Source organism: Stigmatopora argus, chromosome 8 (genome assembly GCF_051989625.1).
Source record: "Stigmatopora argus isolate UIUO_Sarg chromosome 8, RoL_Sarg_1.0, whole genome shotgun sequence".
Lineage (NCBI taxonomy): Eukaryota > Metazoa > Chordata > Actinopteri > Syngnathiformes > Syngnathidae > Stigmatopora > Stigmatopora argus.
The window spans coordinates 11739150-11762586 of record NC_135394.1 but is presented as its reverse complement, the minus strand read 5'-3'; the positions used below and the strand labels follow the sequence as shown (position 1 = coordinate 11762586).

The 23437-nt window shown below is 41.1% G+C and overlaps 4 protein-coding genes and 1 long non-coding RNA gene across 6 annotated transcripts in view; 4 read left to right on the top strand and 1 right to left on the bottom strand.

Annotated features, from left to right (window-relative positions):
• The window catches only part of LOC144078443 (uncharacterized), a 45194-nt gene extending 42129 nt beyond the window's left edge, over positions 1–3065 (top strand). The window contains exon 6 of the long non-coding RNA XR_013301208.1: positions 2648–3065. This is a non-coding gene — a long non-coding RNA (uncharacterized LOC144078443). The remainder of the gene's footprint in view (positions 1–2647) is intronic.
• Positions 1424–3132, bottom strand: foxq2 (forkhead box Q2). Its single transcript, XM_077606509.1, has 2 exons — positions 2662–3132; positions 1424–1989 (listed from the first exon to the last, which is right to left on the bottom strand). Exons 1-2 carry the CDS (start codon positions 3061–3063, stop codon positions 1636–1638), a joined length of 756 nt encoding a protein of 251 aa, XP_077462635.1. The 5' UTR covers positions 3064–3132; the 3' UTR covers positions 1424–1635.
• A 1561-nt stretch (positions 3133–4693) lies between these two features.
• Positions 4694–11269, top strand: pias4a (protein inhibitor of activated STAT, 4a). 2 transcript variants are annotated; one of them, XM_077606507.1, is made up of 11 exons: positions 4694–4850; positions 6341–6722; positions 7508–7592; positions 7681–7722; positions 7872–7962; positions 8217–8345; positions 8429–8534; positions 8615–8688; positions 8936–9096; positions 9546–9697; positions 9781–11269. In XM_077606507.1, the coding sequence occupies exons 1-11, from the start codon at positions 4824–4826 to the stop codon at positions 10053–10055; spliced, it is 1524 nt and encodes a 507-aa protein (XP_077462633.1). In that variant the 5' UTR covers positions 4694–4823; the 3' UTR covers positions 10056–11269. The 2 variants fall into 2 exon arrangements, with proteins under 2 accessions (XP_077462633.1, XP_077462632.1); XM_077606506.1 differs by lacking the exon at positions 4694–4850 and adding an exon at positions 4857–5144.
• Positions 11270–12012: 743 nt separating this feature from the next.
• On the top strand, positions 12013–20115 carry map2k2a (mitogen-activated protein kinase kinase 2a). The gene is made up of 11 exons (XM_077607537.1): positions 12013–12740; positions 13711–13921; positions 15136–15282; positions 15358–15435; positions 15539–15590; positions 16270–16394; positions 17583–17796; positions 17887–17951; positions 18025–18086; positions 18310–18355; positions 18440–20115. Exons 1-11 carry the CDS (start codon positions 12652–12654, stop codon positions 18548–18550), a joined length of 1200 nt encoding a protein of 399 aa, XP_077463663.1. The 5' UTR covers positions 12013–12651; the 3' UTR covers positions 18551–20115.
• An 815-nt stretch (positions 20116–20930) lies between these two features.
• On the top strand, positions 20931–23151 carry LOC144079409 (uncharacterized). The gene is made up of 3 exons (XM_077608159.1): positions 20931–21324; positions 21722–22351; positions 22502–23151. Exons 2-3 carry the CDS (start codon positions 21725–21727, stop codon positions 22943–22945), a joined length of 1071 nt encoding a protein of 356 aa, XP_077464285.1. The 5' UTR covers positions 20931–21324; positions 21722–21724; the 3' UTR covers positions 22946–23151.
• Positions 23152–23437: the final 286 nt, after the last annotated feature.

Genomic DNA, 23437 nt, shown 5'->3' with positions numbered 1-23437 from the left:
CCTTCCCTTTCCTCGACTTTGGGGGCTCTCCTCTTCTTGTGGCAGATTATGGCGTGTGATAATCTTCCTATTTCTTGAAACTATTTGGGATTGCCCAGATTATCCATCCTCATACACTCAGGAGTCGGCTTTGGAAAGCCCCCCTCCGGACCCAGCTGACTATTTGAGTCTCTTATGCGGAAGGAGATTTTGGGTCCGACAGCTTTTGACTAATTAGCATGTAACAACGGGTGGCTGTGTTAGCAGCGGGCTCACTTTTAGTGCCTTCCCCAAATACATAGAATAATGGCAATGTGACAATTGCAAGTTATTTAATATTGCATGTACAAAACATGACACAAGTGCGATTGACTTCATTTACATTTCAACTTTGGTCTTTGATGCAAGAACGCATAAAGTATTGTGCAAAAGTCTTCTTAGCTAAAAAAAAAACATTGAACATATAGATTACCTCCACCAAGGAAAAACAAAATGTTGTCCGTCTGCTTTTAAGTTTACATGCTACATTCTCTCCCAACATTTTGATGACCTTTGCAGCATTTTGCTTATTTTTTCGCCTCTTGACCTGAATCAGAATGTTTCAAATGAAGATTGAGGGCTGCCCTTAATGGAAAATAATGAAAGCTAAAAAAATAATAATAATAATAATGGAAAGCACACTAACACTGAGAGGTAGCTGTTTTTTTTTAATATTCAGATCTTTTGAGTGAAAAATAAATGAAGATATCAGAGCTGCCCAGAGTTAAGCATAGGTTTTCTTCTCGTTTGATTCATAATCTTGAACCAACCCGTTCATGGATGCTAATTGCAAAATATGCAGAGGCCATTCTTGAATAAAAATCCAATTTTTAAAATCCTTCCTGTACCTACGTGGCCAGATCCCATGAAGTATTCATGAGAATGGCTAATTATTGAACTGCACTGCTAAAAGGAAAGGGTCCCACAATTCAGTCTATACCACAATAATTCAATTCACATGAATACATAAATAAATTTAATTAAATAAAAACAAAATAAAAAAAAAAAGATCTAAAATGACCCGTTTGGACGCACATGGCAAAATATCCCAGATAAATAGAATGAATCACTTATTATCTAACATAAAAGTTGTGTCCATGCATGTGGCCACCAATTCTTGAGAGAATTAACCCCTTGAATGGTAACCCTCTATTTCAGGGGTTACCTTTTACGCTTCTGAAATAGAGGGTTACCATGGTTACTGGGGAAAAAATGGGTACCCTTCATTGCACTGTCTTGCTTAGGACCCATTTTTTCGCCCGGTAACCATGGTAACCCTCTATTTCAGAAGCGTGAAAGGTAACCCCTGAAATAGAGGGTTACCATTCTAGGATTAAGAACAAACACAAAAAAATACATTGAATGATTTAAATAATATATATTAAGATCATGTATAAAAGGGGATTCCGCAAAAAAAAAACATTTTTTTCACGGCATTTCACTGTATTGTATTTTTTGGTTTTACCCTTGTTCGCTCACAAATTAACTTTCTATCTGTGGCTTAGGGTCCGTTCGGTCCAAGAGTGACATAACATGAACAAATCTTAATCTAAAATGACAGTGACTCAATGTCAACCTGACTCCCAATCCCACTAAGGCTTACTAGGTAGGTCAGCTCTAGGGTCCAAAGACATGTGAGCTTGACACTTGGACACTGGACCAAGGCCAATAGAGTCTAGGGGGGAAACAGGGTAAAGGGATTGTGTGGACCTGGGGACAGCACCAGCAAGCAGCCCGATGCTGGCGGGCCAGGTGAAGGGGCATTCCGAAGGGCGAGAGCGGAAGTTGTCCGGCCGCCCTGCGGACCCTTCGCCGTGTCCTTCGGCAGTGGTAGTCCCCGTTGGAAAAGTCTTTGTAGTTGGATGGGTGGACGGCCCAGAAGTGGCCTTTACCGTTTTCGCTGCGTCCCGCTTTGACGAAGCAATCGTTGAGCGACAGGTTGTGGCGCACGCTGTTCCTCCAGTTTTTATCCTGTACGGACACAAGTTAGGATAAAGGGTGTCACTAATGCAAAAACGTGGCCATAAGCGGGTGTTAGGTTGATCTTCTTCGGGTTGTCACCTTGCCCCGTTCTTAGCAGATCTCGCGTGAGGATGGCGTGTTAAGGTGGAGTATGATCTTCGCAAGACACTACACCCGGCGTTTCTTTTTTAGCACGTCAAACCGTACAATCAAGCGTAATCCAATAGACCGGCCTTCAATCTGCCATGTCACCCAGCGCACCTGCTAAAGGTGGGTGGTGGTTTGCAACCTAGCAACCGGATTACGCTATTTGCCAATTTGCCAACAATGGGATCGCTCTTAATTGTCTAAACACTCAAGACAGATTAGGCATGCCAGGTAGGTCTGTGTTCGCAAAAACGCTAAAATGTTTACATTCCGAGTCATGAGAGATCGTTGCGACTGATGTGGAAAGGACCCAAATTCACTGAATTATAATTGTTTACATCAAAAAACATTTGTGTTCTTCCAATAGATGGCAGTAGATGCAATACACTTATTGTTTATCCACCAGTTGCTTTTTGATAACAGAGAAAGTCAAGACCGGGATTTCAAAAGCTCATTATTCTTGCCTATGCGTGTTTGTGGTGTGTCGTCAGATTCTTTAATAGATAATATGCACCCACAGGTGAATCAAGGTACCTTGCTCTTGAAATAGGGGTAGTGGTCCATGATCCACTGGTAGATGTCACACAGGAGCAACTTCTTTCCGTCCGATGCCAGGATGGCCTTGGAGATGAGCGCAATGTACGACTGGTTGGGTTTTTCGTCAGATGTGGCGGCACCAGTAGCCGTCATCTCCTCCTCCTCCTCTTCTCGTCGCTCTCCTTCCCCCTCTTCTCCGACATCCCTCTCTCCGGTCTCTGCTGACCTCTCCTGTACAGCGACCACCTCGTCGGCTTTGCGGCAATCGAGGTCCCCCGCGGAATCTTTGGCTCCTTTATTGAACAGGAGGTAGTCGATGGTGAAGCTCAGTCCCAGGCGTTCTCGTCCACTTCTGTTCTCCGCCGTCATCACCTCTGGTGTTAAATAAATAGTGCTCATGACTCAGAAATCGCCTCTTTCGGTTTTTACGGGAAAATTTCACTGCCGTCTTTAGAAAAGTTGGGTTGTTACAGCATGGTGCAATCTCTTGACCGAGTCCTGGCGTTGACAAGATCAGATAAAGATGAGCCTCTCAACTGTCGTTAACCTTGATGCGCTCATCGGCTACACGATGTCAATCGCGTGGAAATGACGTCAGCCCGTAAAGTTAAATGCGGCGAGTCTTTCGAAGATTTGACCGACGTGTCGGATCCTCTTCGCTGAGCCCGACTTTCCACAGTCCTCAAAGTTGGGCTTCCCACTATTTATATGACTGCGAATTGATCCCTCACAGAAAGGGGCAAAGGAGGCACAGGGGAGGTCGAGGTGGGGGGTCTCATTTTAGGCGGATTATTTTTACTAACCTAAGCAAATCTGTGTAATTACGGGAGATTAAACACTCAGAACTGCGCAAGACCTGGAGTGCTCAGGATGCATGCTGTAGAGTCAAAGGCCCTTTAGATGCCACTGTTATCCTGTTAAAGTTGTTTTGTCCAGTTGGGAAGGCCATCCAAGGACTTACCGCAATTACAACGGAGCAGTAATTAAACTTTTTCCGCTATCATCCGATCTCCCGTAAAACTCTTGACTGGAAAAAAAAAAAGATTTTAAGAAAGGAAATGAAAACAGAGGACAGAAATACTATTGTGCTTGCAAAAGTTTGGGATTTTATATTTTCATTTAAACTCATGATCAATGGGAATCAATTGGCTTGGATGTGCTGGTCTCAATGGTCAAGTTTTTTTTAGATGTCTGTCTCATGAACTTTCTAATGCTCAACCAATTATACTAACTAGTATACTAACACATACTGTTTAATAGCATCAAGACCACAAAAATCATGACTATTCTACGTTATCTTCAAAACATAGACATTGAGCAGGGAGGACAAACCACCTTGTGGAGCAGGGAGAACAAACTGCCCACAGGTGGATGTGATTTGGATTTGAACCCAGGACCCCAGAGCTGTGAAGCCGACACACTGACCACTCGGACACTGAGCCGACACACAGAATGTCATGACAGGATATTGCCATCAATTCATTAACGGGACTCGGGATGTGGGGGTTCTTGGCTGTCTGCTGTTTAAAAACCAGGAGTGGATTTCACGTGGACTAGATAAAACCTTGAATTAATAAGGGGATCCACTTTTAAAACAAAAATGATACCACTACAAATAAGAGTTCGGGCACGGCGTGGGTCATGATGACATTGACGAATGCCCGGCCCATTTCTGATTACGTTTATATTGCCTTTACATTCTGGTCGCATCAGACAAAGCGCCGAAGACACATTTTCACAGCCCGGAGTGGATTTTTTTGCTCGGACGGGATCTCATTTGTACCATGCGACCTCATCCACTTGGCATCCTGCGCTTTGCATCCACGGCGGATTAAATGTCCATCGGTGGCCAACTTTAACCAAACCACGACATTATAAAGCCGTATTACCGCGAATATTAGATTTTTGTCACGGGTCACGTCATTTGTGATCACCGGGGCCTAATTTGGAAAGGAGACCAGTCTCTTAGTGTTTTTGAAAAAAGTTACACTGTAACTTTAAAACGCGCCGGTCCCGCCCATTTTGAATGGAATATGCCGGGTCCGGGTGAGTACCACTGTGTGATTGGCTAATAGGACCTGTCAGTCAATGCAAGCCGAGCTCCCCATTGGCGAAAGACGGGCAGTCGGCTGGGACTCTCGCGGTACTGCTATGTGAAGATGGCGGCCGAACTGGTGGAGGCGATGGCAAGTAGAGACCCATTTTCGCTTTGCTTTAACACGGAGCCGGTCGCGGGAGTATGTAAGGCGAGGAACCGGCGCGGACCCCCTAACTTTAGGGGCTTTGTGCGAAAACGAATTCAAAGCGCGTACTGTCACTAATGTGGCGTAATAGGGTCGCGGCGAAAGCAACTAGCCTCTGTTGCTAACGCAGCTTTCTTCCCAGTTAACTTAGCAAGTACGAAGGGTTAGCATCGTAGCATCACGCTGGCTCCAAAGAAGACGCCGAAAATGAATGATTCTCATCATAGCTCAATTGAGGTGTCTGTGCTGTTACACTTCCCTACGTTTCACCTTGTTTTTGGTTAACATTATTGTTTGGGTTACATGCTTAGCTGCTCAAGCAGTGCACCTGTCAAAACGACCGATTGACATGATTGAACACTGGGGGGAGAAAAGCAGTTTTCCCAGCAGAGCTAGCCGGCTAGTAGCGCAGCGTCAATGGATATTGTTCGAAATAAACAACCTAAGTATAACTTTTCATGTGCTGTATTTTTATTTGATTAATTTGCACATTTCTTCCTCCTCGTACCGCTTTCGCATTCACTGGTTTGTATGTAAACACCTTGCATGTTGTTTTGCACGCTGTCTATTGGGAAAAGAAGTCTTATTGGGATCCAAACGTAATACAACTTTTAATATCGCTTTAGCTATTGCAAATAATATAATAAGGTTCAAAGGCTGTCCTGTTGCTTTAATATTATGGCGTGGGATGCTAACGAATTTTGGCATTATTGACGTGAGGCATAAATCCGCAAATATGACTTGAGTTTCATTCCATTGTTTACCCTTTCGTCTTAGTTTGTATAGAGTGCAGCAACATTGTTATGGCATTAGAATGGTTCTCTATTATTCAAAACAAGTTACCCAAAGTCCGTTTTACCTGGAAGCAAAGTAAACCAGTTCATAATGTTACCATTATGATTGTTCAGGTTTCTTAAAATCGTATGTCCAAAATGTTCCCACATTTAATAAGATGTTAAACAATGCTAAATTTAGATATTCTTTCATAGCAATTGATATGAAGTTGAAGAAAAAATACTACAGGGTTTAGGGTATAAGGTTCATAGTGAATTGTTTTGGATAGGTTTATTTACACTGTTCAAATTAGGTGAGCTGCAAGAACTTTAGAAATAAATCAGTAACAGGGTTAAACTGATATACACATACTTTACATATATATTTGTTAAATACATAACTCATTTGGTTGCATAATTTGCTGTTGCAACATGGAGCATAGCATGGCGAATAAGAAAAGTATGTACGGTATCTCCCACTAAGTTTTTAATTAATTTGCTGTCATTGCCGGTGATTGATGTCCAATCCATTTGAACATGGGATATTCCTGTCAATGGCAGCCATCAAGTTAAATGTTCACTTCCAAATACGGACTTTACTATCGTAAGGAATTTCTTTTCACCAGTCATGCGATTCATCTTGCTTTCTTCTCAATCCAGAACATGGTCAAAAGTTTCCGGGTGTCTGACCTGCAGACACTGCTTGCCTCCATGGGCCGCAGCAAAAGCGGCTTAAAGCAGGACCTGGTGGGCCGAGCTCTCAGGCTGGTCCAGACGGAATACAGCCCCGAACTACTAAAAAATGTCCGACAGCTCTACGAGTCGCGCTTCCCCAGAACGTCCAGCTGGCTGGCGGCGCGACGTCCGGAGGGCCTCCCGGTTTCCTACACGGCCCTCGGCTCGACCCCTTCTGCGCCATCTCAGGGCGTGGAATACCTCAACGGCATCTCCAAACCAATGGCCACCCCTGCGCCTGAGGTCAAGCTAGTGCCGCTGCCCTTCTATCAGACTTTGGAAACTCTGCTTCCACCTACAGAGCTCAGTGAGTCTGCACTTAGATCTCTCGAATATATACAGTCAACCAAAAATGGACACCTGTAAAGAAGTGACTTGTGCTGCCCATAATAATGCCCACTCCAAAGTGGTGCAGTGTTGAAACAGCGCAATGTCAGAGTTTGGCACAAGTGAGTGTTTTGTAAGGTGAATGTTCATTTTTAGTATCAGAGTGCCGTACTTCTTGGCTGCACCAGCACTAAATTTACGTGGACCCAGATTTTTTAAACACCGCATTCATTATGCCAGTCTGACATGTTCACTCAGCGGCAGCAAGAAGATAAATCGACACTTGTGCAGAGCATTTTATTCTCAGCATGTGGCTCTTTTCAAAGATGGGCTCTCAAATTCACAGATTGGTTTATTTTTCTCGGCTGAACGGTAACCCAAAAACAATGATGGTTAATCCCATGGGGGCATAGATGATTGTTTCCTCAAGTAAAAATTTGGATTAGTTATCAGAATTTGTTTCATAGTTATCAGAAAATGTGGTTATTTCATTTGCTTCCAATAGTCTGGGAAGGTTGGCAATGCTACCAACCCTCCCAAGCGAATTAAACTCGGTCAATGGTACCTTTAGTTAGTTTAGTACATTAGTGTTATTTATTGTGTTCTTCCATGCAGTATTCATTTCATGCTATAAATACTTCTGTGAAAATTACGCATCACTAAAAGACTCCATTCTTATATTTGGGTAAAACAGAATTAAAATGACCATGTTTTTTTGTTTGTAGACCTATGATGATATATGAACTTTTTGGTATGTTTCGACAGTTGCCCAAAATAATGAGAAACTCCAAGACAGCCAGTGCATATTTGAATTATCACCAAGTCAAGCAGACCAAATCAGAAATGCAAGGTAGGAATGAGGATTGTTTTCCAATCCCCCATCAGTCAACATGCTGTATTGAGCCTGGAGTATAATTTATTGCTGTTAATTCTTGCAGTGAACTTCGCCCAGGGATTAGATCCATCCAGGTGGTTCTCAGGTAAGAAGCTAGTAGCAATGAATTTTTCATTCTGGGTGTCATTTTCAACAAGTTCCAACACTAGATTCTACCCTTACTCCTTTAATAAAACTCATTGTCATTCTGTAGTTTCACATTCATTCTTATACCATGATTCGTTTGTGTTACAGAATATGTTACACAGACTCCATCGGTGTTCAAGAGGACCAATATCCTCCTAATATTGCGGTTAAAGTCAACCAGTCGTACTGTCATGTCCCGGTGAGTTCTAGCATAGTACAGAAACGTGACACTTTGTAGTTAGTGAAATTAAAAACCAAACACTTTGAATGCTCCAAGAATCTGTTACACTGTCGTTTTATAGACCTTTATTGTTACAAGAAAACAAGCAACTATTCGATTATTTCTGCACCAACTGCTGAATTTAGAGTGTATTTAGGCACCTTGAATGGAATCTAGGCAGTAAATTCCACAAAGAGTTCTCTTGAACAATGCACTCATTATTTTTTCTTCAGGGTTACTACCCTTCTAACAAGCCTGGCGTGGAGCCTCGTCGTCCATGTCGCCCTGTAAACGTCACCCCTTGGTTGCATCTTTCCAGCCTCAGCAATAGAGTCACCGTCACCTGGGGAAACTTTGGCAAGGTCCGCGGGAGCACGTGGACTTGACAAGAATGTCATCTATTTATGGATGTCTTCTCATGACTGTTAAACCTCTGTTTTTACAGCGGTACTCTGTGGCAGTATATTTGGTGAGGATGTACACTGCATCGGACCTCTTCAGCCAGCTCAAACACTCCTCTTTGGAGACCGCAGAACGCTGTCGTGAGCGCAGTGAGTGTTAATCTAGTAGTCTACAGTCTGAGTGCTAAACAAAAGTGAATTTTACTACCTTGAATCTTCATGTATTGTAGTTCAAGACAAGCTACGTTTTGACCCAGAGAGTGAGATTGCCACGACAGGCCTCAGAGTTTCTCTTATTTGTCCAGTGAGTATTTATTTACATAAAGGTGCAGACAGTAAATAGTACATTTGACCATCATGTGAAAGACGGTTCCTCAACGTAATTAGGTATGCAATTAGTGAATCTTTTAGAGGTCTGATAATGGAGAAAATAATGTTTAAAGACCAAAAAAATGACAACGCTTAGGTTTCTATACAAATCATTAGTAGAGCTCTGTTTCAACATGTAAAACATGATACTTAAAAAAAAAACATGTTCTTTCTCTCCTCAGCTAGTGAAGATGCGTATCGGCGTGCCATGTCGGGTCCTAACCTGCGCGCATCTACAGTGTTTCGACGCAGTCTTCTTTCTTCAGATGAATGAGAAAAAGCCCACATGGACATGTCCCGTATGTGACAAGCCGGCGCCCTTTGAACTGCTCACTATTGACGGGTAAGCTAGTGTCCACAGTCTCATCTGACAACAGTTTGAAAAATGTGGCTTTTTCTTGGTGAACAGTCGGTTCAAGGCGATACTTTAATGCCAAACACTAAGCAAAAAAATATTGCACACATTGACCCGCCTCCAGCCTAATACATAAATTCACTCGCTACCAGAAGGTATGTTGTATAGCATGTTTCTAGACATGTATGCAATAAAATGATGGAGAATGTAATGTATTAAATGGTGTGTGGTTACCATGGTAACCAGGTGCATACATGTAATGGGTCATTACTGACTGGTGATGACTGACTGTACAATTGTCAAAGTTATTAAAAGATGCACATTTAAAAACATCTGTATTGTTAACTGGAAAATGTCAGCGAATAATATTGGAAATTGAGTGTCTCTCCAAAGCTTTATTGCAGTGTACGTACATTTTTGTGACTGTGTATTTTTAGGTTGATGTCTGAGATCCTTAAAGAGACGAACGAGGAAATCGAGGAGATCGAGTACCTGACCGACGGCTCCTGGGAACCCATCAATGACGACAAGGAGAAGGAAAAGGAACGAGAACGCAGCGACACGCCGGAGTATCCCACGGTTGACATGTGTATGTAGAAACTCATTCTTAGTTCTGTTGCATCGATTTAATTGAGTCAACCCTTTCCTCAAAATCCTGCGTCTTGTTTCCAGGTGTTCCCGAAACAAATGGTCACTCGCCAGCTCACAGCAGCACCAGCCTGTCGGGAAAATCCGGAGGAAGCTCGGCGCCGGCGGCTGGTGTCGTCGGCGGGGCACCCGCCGCGCCTCCGAGTGGCGCGGTGGTGGATCTGACTCTTGACTCGTCCTCTGAGGAGGAAGGGGGCGGGGCCGGCGGCGATAGCGAGGACACTGATGACAGCGCGGACAGCCCCGCCCCCAAGAGAGGGCGATACAACTACGACAAGGACTTGGTCACCGCGTACTGACCCCCACAGCTACTCTCTACCCCCTTCTTCCGCAAACCCCTAGTGACTTGACGAAGGGGGCTGAAAGCACGAAGAATGGAACAGTGATACACTAGTAACCCTACGTCATCAGAAAAAAAAAGTCGCAGCCATTTAGCAGCTCCACATTCAGATAAGGAACCTTCAGTGTCGTGTCAGTAGGATTCCTGTTTGTACTTGACTCAGTCACTGCAAGACAACCAGTTTTGGCTGGCTCGAACATCATCCAGCCATTATTTATACTTTACCTTTCCTCAATGAGAGAAATTCAATTGATTTCCAGCCTAGCCCTCCACCACTAAAGTCAACAACTCCTGCACACCCTCCTCTTGTCTTTGCGCCGCTGAGTGTCTGATTTTGTTTTTCTGCTACTCTGTTTAAGGTGGAGGGGGAAAAAGGCAAAATAGTCTGTGATGCAAAACTCCTACTGCTTTTTCCCCCTCCAGAAGATTTGATCCAGTTTAATTTTCAAGAACACAACGCCGACCTGCATTTGTGATACTTTTCGTTTCTTTCAGTTCTTATTTTGGCCCCCCCACCCCTTTTTTTAATTAAAAAAGAAAAAGAAAACCTACCTCAGTCATTACACACTCAGATTGATCAGAACCAACAAGTGACACTTTCTGAAGCCCATTTTACACTGGAGATTCTTTTTGTTCTTTATTTAATAGTTACATTATTCTATGCAGTTCCTCCTCAGTGAAATCTCTGACTTCTACTTTAAGATTCCAGAAAATTGTTGCAATTTGGCAGCTGTTGCTGTACAGTTTGAAGGTAAAAATTCGTTCCATTTTATGCGGCGGTAGCTCTAAATTATTTACAATTGCTGTTATACTCTTGACAACCCTGCATTAATCAATCGTATGCCGTGCGGATGTTGAGTTGACTTATTTGATAGGACTGCTGTTTTGAAGTGGGTTTAAAATGTTTGACTAGGCCAACATGTCAGTAAATGTAAGCCAAGCCCCATCTGAATAAAGTCCTCCAATGTTGTTCTGATGACAGTTTTTTTTAAATTGGGGACTTAATGTAGGATTTTGGTTAAAGGTTAGGTTCAATCTGGGTCTTCCGGCTTGTTTTCGCACCCTTGCTTGTCTTAAATGTGTTCTGGGTTAATCCATTATGTAAATGTTTTGTTTTTTTATATGTTCGTATTAAAACAATAAAAGTTAAATGATATTTTATTAAGCCTTGAATTGCTTCCAATTGTTTTGACAGGCAGAAAGAAGTGGGGGAAAAGCTGGAGACCTCTTCGTGTTTTTCTGAGGACTGTGAAGGGTTTGTGGTTTAATTTTGGATGCTCAGCCTGGGGTTACCATTGTACAATTTGAACAATGATTTCTAACAGCTGTATTGATGTATGGAATTAAAGACAAGTTCTTTTAAAAGCTGTTGTGTTCATTTTTTGGGTTCATTTTTGGGTGGGTTGTGTATTTTTGGTGATAGAATCCCATGTTTTGATTTAAAAAAATGCTTTGACATTTTGTTAAGTAAAGTAATTGAATTACTTTGTCCAATTTTATTAAACTACGCATTACGTTTTCGAATTAAAAGTACTATTCCTTTGGATAGTTTTTGAGTTACGAGCGTGGTGAATGGACGAACTCAACTCTTGTTTGAAGGCAGCAGTTTTGTAACTAAGACTTTAGTTATGTGTTATGTGTCATGTTCCACTTAAATTTTTAAATTTTTTTTATTATTATTATTTTATTTTATTTATTTTATTTTATTTTATTTATTTTATTTATTATTCTTATTTTTTTATCCTTGTGAATCTTTGTATTTTATGTCTTGCAATGCTATTAAGTGAATAAATCATACATTATCCTTGAAAAAAAAAAAAAAAAAAGACTTTAGTTCCTTCATCTGACTTAACATCGATTGGTTTGTTAAAAGTTGAATTTAAAAGTTCACTGTGAGATGCATGTGTTTAACACGCATTCATTTTGGAAAATCTTGGCGTTTGGGCCAGAACCCTCGCTGAAGTGACGAACTCTCCCTTGGGTGTCACTCAGGTCTGTTGCTTCCTGTATCGACGGACCACCAGTAGCAGTCACAGACGCAAGCCCTGTGCTGCCCGGCTACCCACCGAGCCCCCCTTCAGCCCAGTCGTAATTTTGCGGAGGGACGCCAGAAGACCACCAGATAACACCCGGCTGCGTGACTGTCGCTTGGGTTAAACGGGGGGGAAACGTGGCGGGCCGCTGAGTCTCGCGGCTTCCTTTTTCCGGTAGCTAGGTGGCTAATGGCTAGCAGCAGGTAGATAACCCCAATAAGAAGCGTCCGGAAATAGCAATGCGCTCGCTCCAAATACTCTAATCATCATTAAATGAGTTGTTTATTAGAAACGCCACGGAATGCCACGTTTTAGCCCAAAATCTGAGTGACGCGGCTCCGGAAAGTGCCATATTTTCGCCGACGTTAGCGTACAGCTAAGTCGTTAGCCACCGAGACCTGATCCTGTTGCTCGCAAGCGAACGAGGAAAAGGACCACTTTGCTTAAAGTCCTCTGCTCGGGGAACTTCGGTGCATTTCGGACAATATTTGACATTTAAACCAGGTTTTTTTTCCATCTGAGATGGCTCCTAAAAAAAGACCGGGTCCTTTGAATATAACGCCCATTGGAGAAGGGCAGCCCACATCAAACACCACTGATGCTGCATCTGAGTGAGTACCATGACTATCATACCCAAATATTTCACACAGTGTATAGCTTTACGTAATGGGCAACATAGTGAGGAATGGTTAGCACGTCTGCCTTGCAGTTTTGGGTTTCGGATCTCGGCTACGGCCTTGCTCGGTGCACTGCGGTTTCCCAACATATTCCAAAATGAAAAGCCATAGCAGTTTGATTCCTTAAACGAAATTCGGCGGTCTTAAACTCGAGCCACCCATGAGATTTGTGCCATTACTGCTGTATATGATTAGCTTACCTTTAAAAAAAAAACTCCTCATCATGACCAACATCAAAATGCTGTAATTCAATTTAGTTGAACTTTATTTAGATTGTGATCATTTTGTATGTCACAAAAGATAGCAGATGTAATACTGTACTCATGCCACACTTTAGGAATCAAGAATCAGTGCCTTAGCAATCTATAAGTAGTAACATGACATAATTTCCATCAAATCGCCGTCTGCATAGTCCATTTGGAATTGTAAGTTCAACCTTTGAACAACACACTAAACTTTTTGAGATGACACAAAAACATATTATTAAAATTGTACAATTGTAACGTAAAAAAGAATCTTTAGCTAATTTAAGAAAGCAAGCCACTGTTATTTATAATGAATTATAATACTCCAGATTTCTACAGTCCTAGAGAAACCCACCAATACATTTTTAGTCAAATATTAAACAAAATAAAAACTTAAGCACATTCCACCCACCAGCTGGTGTTGCCAAAATAGAGACCCAGTTAGCACACACTGCCTATAGCTGATGTGATCTAAACAAACAGCCAACTTAACGTTAATTTACTGACACTCATTAATTGACAATTAAAGAAAACTAGATTCCAAAAATACTCCATATCAATGTCCCTCATGGTAATTCTAATTAGGACAAACTCTACAAAAACTGGACGGCTAGAGCGTTACATAATGGTAGGCTAACACGTTGCTTTTCTCCTCACAGAGCAAACCTTGAGGCCTTACAAAAGAAGCTAGGAGAACTGGACCTGGATGATCAACAGAAGATGCGACTGGAAGCTTTCCTCACTCAGAAAGCACAAGTCGGGGAGCTCAAGGACGAGGACTTTGAACCCATCTGCGAGCTGGGCGCCGGGAATGGAGGAGTGGTCAACAAGGTCCGCCACAAGCCCTCGGGTCTGGTCATGGCTCGCAAGGTGAGCATGAGGAAGCGTTGACATTTTCTGTGCAGCTGAGCGGCGGATCTTTTACAGATTGGACATAAGGCTCCCGTCGACATTAGCAAATGTGTTTTGTTGATTTGGAGTAGAGTAGTAAATAGTATTAACACAGCACACAACAAGGAAAATTACACATGGTTAAGATTCAATACATTTCATTTGTTCGAATGCACCCACTAGCTTAATGTTAATATACAATGGAATCTGCCATACAAGCGTTAACGAAAATGATCAGCAATTAGCCTCGCAAAAAGTATTCCCACACACAAACGCCACCACATTTCTTGTCACTGACAAGAACTATAACAACACCCCTAATCCCTCACAGATATATGCCATACATGCACAGAAAAAAAGAAGTATAATCAACCATTGACTGGAAAAAAAATCAAGTGTTCTTTTAACAGCGCTTCTCCGTGAAATGCTTCCTCCCAGTGGCCAAGATGTGCGCACACTCGAGACTGTTCTTTTTGTAAATATACTACGGCAAAGTTCAGGGAATTTCTTATTTTCACATTCCTTTTTTTGCATTTGTTTATTATATATTTACGAAAAAGACCCCAAATCCCCACTTGATCCATAGTTATTTTTATATATACATGCATTGTTGGTGGCAAAAATGTATTAAATTTGAAAATAATAAAAAATAAATAAAATCCTAAAAGAATAACATAATATTATCAGGAAAAAAATGTATTACCAGGGGGAAAAATGTTAAATATCTGTGGGAAACAAGCCGTATTAAATAATAAATAAATAAATGTCTTTAATAAAGGGAAGACTATTACTTTTTCTAAATACTTTTCTGAATTGAGAAAAATAATGTGATTGATATGAATATTGATTAATCAGTGAGACATGAATTGATATTTGTTTAATGGGCCTTTGATGTTAAACACTAATGAACCAGTGCTTAGTGGATTTGGTGTAATGTAAGGGACTGTGACCGGCAGAGGGCGCTGTTTGATTTCTGCCAAACTAATGAATATTGTTGACTTGACTAAAACTGCTCTGCCAATACTTTGTCGCAGCTTTTTCAGTAATTACCATTTCATCTTTGAAAACTGTATTTTAATGTCAGTATCTTTTGCTTGAGAAAAATACAAAGAAAAATGAATCGTAATTCTCCTTTTGATTAACCCCACCTTAATGTTATTATATTACATGAGCGTTCTTCCTCTCGTTTTCAGTTGATCCACCTCGAAATCAAGCCAGCCATCAGGAACCAGATCATTAGAGAACTTCAGGTCCTGCATAAGTGCAACTCCCCATACATTGTAGGCTTCTACGGCGCATTCTACAGTGACGGCGAAATTAGCATCTGTATGGAACACATGGTGAGACATATTTACACATTTTAAAACATTAGAGTCTTCTCTTGCCGATATTTAAGTGTCTTGTTACCACCACAGGATGGTGGGTCATTGGACCAGGTTTTGAAGGAAGCAAGAAGAATTCCAGAGGAAGTCTTGGGCAAAGTTAGCATAGCCGTATGTATTAGCATTCTTAATGTTTATTTCGTGTTGTAATCATTTTAATGAATGCTTTGTTCATAATAGCTCTTTGTGTCTGGTTGTTGTTCCTGTTTACCAGGTGCTGAGAGGTTTGGCATACCTGCGGGAGAAGCACCAGATCATGCACAGAGGTAAATGCCTTCGACGGTGCTATACGCCCAATTTATCTGAACAATGAACCCGTTTTTTATTTTTTATTTTATTTTAAGAAAACCCAAGTTTACATGCTCCAAGTGGATTCATCCACATAATCGCGATAAAATATGCAGACGGTAACTTGTTTAAGTTGAATTATGTATTGGCAACTGTATATAAAGTGCATAGATTGCCTGAGGGTGAGTGGTACTCCGGGACAGAGTTGTTTGTGAGCTCAGGCGGTAATTACCCCCTCTCAAATGTGATTATGAGCAACCTCGCCCTGTGTACCCTTCCTTCTCTCCCTCCCTGCCTCCATCGCTTTCCCTCATCGTTCTCTCGTTTCTTCATGCCATCGCTTTGTCACTCCTTACATGACCTTGGTTGCTGGAAGAGAGTCACGCCACAAAAGACATGTTCCAAGGACATCCGATTAAATTAGCGTAGATGTCCTTCATAATGCAAAATTATACCATGTGTTGATGCTGCAAATATAGTATCATAGTGCACACTATTTTGTGTGCTACAAAGGCTTTTCAAATTTCCATGTGTTTACAAATCATGCAATTAATTAGTTGCATGTTCTATCTAAACCAAAACCAGACGTTTGTATAAAGTTATTCTGTCTCCTTTTTTTGTCCATTTTTCCCACCCGACCCCTTTCTTGCCACATAGACGTTAAGCCCTCCAACATTCTGGTCAACTCTCGCGGGGAGATCAAGCTGTGCGACTTCGGAGTGAGCGGCCAGCTCATCGATTCCATGGCCAACTCCTTTGTTGGAACGCGTTCCTACATGTCGGTGAGTCAGCTCTGCGCCCCCACCCTGTTTCCTCTGGCCCCATCTCCACTTTCCTTCCCTTTCTTTTCTCACATGGAGTGGCACCGCCCTCTACCTTTTTTCTCACTGCCCCGCCAAGAGGCGAGGGCCGTGCCCAGGAGAGCATTCTTTGGCACGCGTCGGCAACTCTGTTCTCTTTCTCCCTCCCTGTTTTTTTCTAATTGCTAGAATACCTGGTCAATGCAAATCCTCTTGGTGTAGCCCTGCCGACTTCCCGTTGAATAGCTACTATGCATTCAAAAAATACAAATAAAGGTTTTTTCCTACCAACCGGAGATAATGAAAAACATTTTTCACATGTACTGTCAAGATGGTCCCATTTAGACCAATTACGTATTTCTACTACGGCAAAATGAAGAGTTATACCACTTGGGCTTTTTAACATTTCTTTAAAACGCACTGGAATATCAATATGTATTAAAAATATTATAATAACAGCACTTGTGCTGTTGGACTTTGACATGTATACCAAAAAGAAGAAAGTACTTAGTGGACCTAAGGAATGTGTGGAGTCGCACGCCGATATTGAAAGCTGGTATTTTGAAATCTTTTAGACAACTGTTTTGTTTGGACTAGTACAATTTTACGCCTGGGGGCTTTCCATAGAAAACGGAAGACTCTGTCTTTTTAGTTCTCATGTACCTTTTGCATCGTCTGTCAAAGTAAATAGCTAACCAACCGGTAATCAAAGTTTAAGACAATCGCCTGAGGCATTTGGGACTGGAAGACTTGAAAGAAATAGCATTAGATGCAGCAGGAGAGTCAAGACGGCAATATTCTTTTTCACACTAAGGGTTTTATTGAAGTCTTAGCCTATGGTATAACATGAAACTGGAGATTAACTGGTACAAAACACCCTCCATTAACTAATAGAAAGTGTTTAGTAGTATTTTAATTTTTGTCTGCTTAGTTTCTGTTTTTTACGCCTGGCCTCTGTTGTTTAAATAATTATTGCACACTTTCCATAACACCTATATGCCTTTTATTTCCGCTGTCAGATATAATTCTTTGTGCATTCCTGGCAAAAGGGACCCACTCTTCTGTAGCGGTTATCCACTTCCCACCACCCTCCCAGGCTGTGTCTTGGTCTTGCCGCAATCCGTCTGTCCCTTTGACGTATATACTGTACACCATGTGTTACCTCGACAGCCGGAGAGACTGCAGGGCACCCACTACTCTGTTCAGTCGGATGTATGGAGCATGGGGCTGTCACTGGTGGAACTGGCCATCGGCCGATACCCCATCCCCCCTCCAGACGTCAAGGAACTCGAGGCAATCTTTGGAAGGCCCTTGCTGGATGGCTATGAGGGAGAGCCTCACTGCAATGTGCAAAGACCCAGACCACCAGGGAGGCCTGTGAGCGGTAAGGAAAAAAAATACATTGTTTACATTTGGGCTCTAAATTTACTGGCTTGCATAGAGAAACTGCATTTAATGGGCATCTCTGGCACAGGACACGGCATGGACTGCAGACCTGCGATGGCCATCTTTGAACTTTTGGACTATATTGTTAATGAGGTTTGTACATATTTAGCCATTGTATTTCTTGGCCAACTTTTAAATCTTTTTTATATTTTTGTTTACTCCTCAGCCTCCTCCTAAACTGCCACATGGCGTTTTTACAAATGACTTCCAAGACTTTGTAACAAAATGGTAAGTAGTTGTCTCTTTTATTAACTTGAAATTTGATTTAGCCATAGAGAAGGCCAGGAGTCATTAGTGGTCTACATTTTTATCGGTCTAACAATTTTCTGTTGCACTTTTCCTAATTTGGGTCACAGTTGAGCTGGAGCCCAGTTGACCTTAGACAGAGAGGTCAAGTACAGTAAGAGCTGTCCACCTCTTTACATGAATGATCTTTTTTTTGTGTTCACAGCTTGATCAAAAATCCAGCCGAAAGGGCTGATCTGAAGATGCTGATTGTGAGTGCCTCGACTTTGTGTAGTTAGATTTTTTTTCTTTGTCGTTTTGGTATCCACACCTGTGCCCTCTTGTTCTCCCTCCAGAGTCACATATTCATCAAACGATCAGAAGTGGAGGAAGTGAACTTTGCCGGCTGGTTGTGTAAAACCATGAACCTCAACCAGCCCAGCACCCCCACCCGCAGCACTGAGTGAAAAGCGCCCACCTGCCCTCCCCCATTTGAGCACTGCCCACATCACATCTCTGGGTCTTGCTTACCTTTTCACATACATTCTCTTGTACACATGCAGACACACACATAAACACACACACACACACACACAGGTACATGTCTTGGCACTTTTCTCATGTTGTTTTTTGGGCTTCAAAACGGTTCCGGCTTCCTCATGTAATTTGTTCACCAGCAACGGCTGCAGGGCTCTCGAGTCGTCGTACTGTAAGACTGCAAGCTTCACCAGGCTAGTGCCACCTTTGCCACCTGGCTGCAAGGGAGATGTTAAGCTTCGATTGACACACTTGTTTTATATTAGCTATTCTGTACCAATTGTTTTCTATGGGAAGGGTTGAAGGTTGGTGGTTCTGTATTTCAATGTCGCTGGAGAAAATAAGACAGGAGGAAACTAAAGTATAGTCAAATCGACATAGATTGTTTTCAAAGTGAACGCAGCAATTTACATTCACGCAGACCCCTTCTGTCAAATCTAATGATGTGACATGATCTGCCATATTGTAATTACATCTGTTCGGGATAGAGAGATGGGCACATTTAGTCATGTTCGCTTTTATTATTATTATTACTTTTTTTTTCCAATGATTGATCGCTCTGAGGATCACGAACCAAAGAGGATACTCGCACTTATCTATGCCTGATCAGTCCACCCCCGTGTTTCGGCACATTTATGAAGAACACAGTATGTATCAGTGCACTTTGGATGAAATTCTGTGCAGTTGGGTTGACAGTGTTTCCTCATACATTTCAATCACGCTCTCCTGTAACGGGAGAGGTCAGAAATATACTGCGTCTTAAATTGACGTTGCGAAAACAATGATCAAAATGTATTCATGGGATGCTATAGCATGGTTTAATCTTTCTTATACTGTGCGTGTATTTTGTTTTCACAGTGCGGGTGAGCCGCCGGTGTTTTGATGAGCACCCTCTGTGCTAATCAATAAGAATCATTTTTGTTGGTTAATATTTTCTTTTTCTTTGTTGTTGATCTGTAGTTTCTTCCTCTCCCTCAGGTGTGTTTGATTATGCTCCCCGCTGTACTGCAAAAAAAAGAAAAAATGCGTGGCACTCCAAAAGCAGCCAGCAGATTTGGATCGCGCTATTCGGAAAAACCGCACACCTTTTTAAGAGACGGTGCGGTTAATTGGACGTTAAGCTTAACGCAAATATTTAAGTAGTACAAAAAGGGTTCTGTGAATGTAACCCGGTTCATTGTCGGTCACATGCTGGTGGTGTTGCTAGCCTTGCTCGAGCTCCTGCCTTTTTTTCTGCTTTTTTGGCTGCCCTCTCTTTTCTCCAAACCCCCAAACAATGTGCATTCGTTCCAAGCATAAATGAATGCATCGTCACTCGTATGTGTACAAAATATACAAAAATTACAGGAGTACTATTTTGCAGTCTTAATATACAACTTTTTTGATTTATGTAAATGACAAGGAAAAGAGTCATTTATTATAATATAAAAATGTGTTGGATATGGTTCTAATGTATAAAAGGATAAAAATAAAACTTATTTGTGAATGTAAGTTACATGATGTATATCAATTATTGCTGGTGTGTTTCCTAATGCCTCCTTTTGATATTGTTTAACCTGGAATATGACAGCAGAATCTTTTTCTGTGGCCTGAGTGTGATTTTGTGAGTTTGTATGTCCAGGTTAAACAATATCAAATTTTCTCAACCACTTTATCCTTATTAGGGTCGTGGGGGGTGCTGGAGCCAATCCCAGCTGTCTCCAGGCCAGAGGCGGGGGACACCCTGAATCGGTGGGCAGCCGATCATGGGGCACAAGGAGACAGACAACCATGCACGCTCGCACCCATACCTAGGGGCAATTGGATTTGAACCCACGACCCCAGAGCTGTGAGGCCGACGCGCTAATCACTTGCCCCACTCCTACGTATATATATATATATATATATATATATATATATATATATATATATATATATATATATATATGTATCTATATATGTATATATATGTGTATATATGTATGTATATATATGTATATATATATATATATATATATATATATTTATATATATATATGTATATGTATGTATATATATATGTGTGTGTATATATGTATATATATATTTATGTATATATATATATATGTCTATATATATATGTATGTATATACACATATACATACTATATACGTATATGTATATACACATCTACACACTATATATGGGTCATTTTCACATAATTCAGCAAATAACGGTAAAGATATGGCCCTGGACTTTCCCTTTATGTGTTACAAAGTTATAAAAATTAATTACTACTGCTTTGTTTGCCACATATTATACTACATTTGGCACCAATTTTAAGAGAAATCTATTTGAGACACAAATACATTGAGAGCCAGTTTATGTTGAATTTGTCCACTCCGTTAGATGTCCAGAATCTAGTGTCACAGTTTATAGGAATGAAAAGTCGGGTTATGATTTATTTGTTTGTCTCTATTTAGAATGTGTTGTTTAGATTTGTTTCAATAGTATTTTCACTCAAGTTGTCTTTGAGAAAAATGCAAAAGAATTGCAACTGCAAACAGTTTTACTGATGTACCTTTCATATCAGTTAGTGTGTCTTTACCGTTATCACATGAGAAATACACCAAAAAATTCACAGTAAATACACCAGGTGGCTGGTGTGGGAGAAGTACCAGGATGTTGTCAGCCATATTGTCAACGCCAGCTAAGCAGAAGCCATGAGAATGAAACTAAAACCAAGGTAAGGACCATACCTGTGAAATGTCGTAACAATTCCATGTCTTTACCGATGTCCTAAAAACTTGGTGAACATAATTACTTTGCTTTTTAATGAACTGGGCATGGTGTATGCATGCAGAACACTATCATTTACTGAGTGCCAAGAAATACCATCTACCAATGTCAAAGGCTGAGGTGGAATGTTGTGTCTTTACCGTTAATAAATTTTGTCTTTACCGTTATAACGGGAAAGACGTATCATATAACGGGAAAGACTAAGTAGAAAAGGTGTATACAATAGATATGTAGAGATGAAATACATATTTTTAAATATACAACAGATATGTAGAGATGACGCTAACATGTTATGCTATGTTTATGTGTATACTAATTCCTGCTTTGATTTGTAAAATTTCCAGAACATGAATCCATTTAAGAAAAAAGGCGGTAAGCCACCTGCGAAAAAATCTAATGCTGCAGCGATGCGCAAATGCAGGGAGAAGATTAAAAATGACCCTGGAGCCTATCACAAATATTTAGAGAAAGAAAGGGAACGATATCAGAAAAGAAAGGCACAAGGAAAGATTCCAAATATTCACAAGCTTTCAGAGAGGGAGCAAAGGCAACTGAGAAGAAAATGGAAGCTCAACCAACGAAAGCAAAGGAGCAAGAAATTCCAACAACTGGAAGAGGATCTGCCAAGCACTCCCCCACCTAGCCCAGATGCTGATGAATTTGGTGAACCACAACCAGGACCATCGCAACCATCAACACAAAAGAAAGCTGGCAGGAGAAAGACGCAAGCCCGGGACCGCAAAGCATACAGAACAATTACCAAGAATAATGCTCAGATCAAGCAATATCAAACTGAAATACGGAAATTGAAAAGAAAGATCAGCAGAATGCAGAATGCTCAGCAGTTGAGTGTTAACGTGATCAGCGATTCTCCAGCATCGAAGGCATATTCCCTCCTTTCCAGCGGGAATAACAACAGGATAAGGAAGGAGCTAACATTCTGCTATGCTATCAAAGATGATCTCAAAGCAAAGGTACTAGCCAGCAAAAAGCGACAAAATGAAAGAAAGGCTATACACGCTGCAGTTGTTGGTCCCATTCTACAAAAGTACAGATTGATCAACAAGGCGAAAGATGATTTGCAGCTGACCAGGCATGGTATAATGATTTGTGCTTTCTTTCAGCATGGAGCATCAGTATCTTGTGACAGAGAACATTTGTCACCTGTCCAGATCAGGCCCTTCGCTAATAAGGCAGCACTCTCTGATTATGACAGCCTGGAAGAATCTACTGAAATCTTTCCTATCGAAGATGAAGTCAGTACCACAAATCTGAAGTTAGGTGATTTTGTTCTTGTGAAGTATTGCGGGAAAAAGTCCGTTCAACATTTTGTGGGAAAGATCATTCAAAACTTTGATGAAGATGATGAAGCTCTGGTGCAATTTATGCGTCGCAAGTCCAGTGTTATGAAAAAACCTTTGTTTGTGTATCCTGAAATGGATGACTTGGATGACATACACATAGACAATATTGTTATGAGATTGCCACCTCCTACAACAACAGGAGGAACCTCACGCACTGGAAAGCAGCATGTTTTTGATGTAGACCTAGGGAACTACAACTGTTAAGATTGTGCACTCAAGTATCCTATCATTTGATCATTGCTAACTTTGATTATATTGGCAACTTCTTTATCATTTGTCAGTATTAGCTTAAGATGTTTAGGCTTTAAGACAATTTCATGTTGTTGACAGTAAATCTGTATTTACAATTTCTTCCGTAAGACCGTATATATGTGTTCGAGTTGTATTACAATAAAGTTTACAGATATTAATCAATGTGTATATTTTATTTTTGCAGGGCTTTAAGAAAAAAGAAAAAAAAAACAAATTTTTTTTATTGAATTTGACTTCAAAGTTTCCCCGGCAGATATCCCAATATAAGGGCTGGGGTACACTGTTACCATCATTTTACTGAAATTGCAACTAAGAGTACTTTATATAATTGCCACTAGTTCTTAATGGCCTTTTCCACACTACTGATACCCACAACAAAACACATAAAGGTCTTAGTTTTTCCCTGACATAGACTGAAGTTTCACCATACTGTCTTTTCCGTTA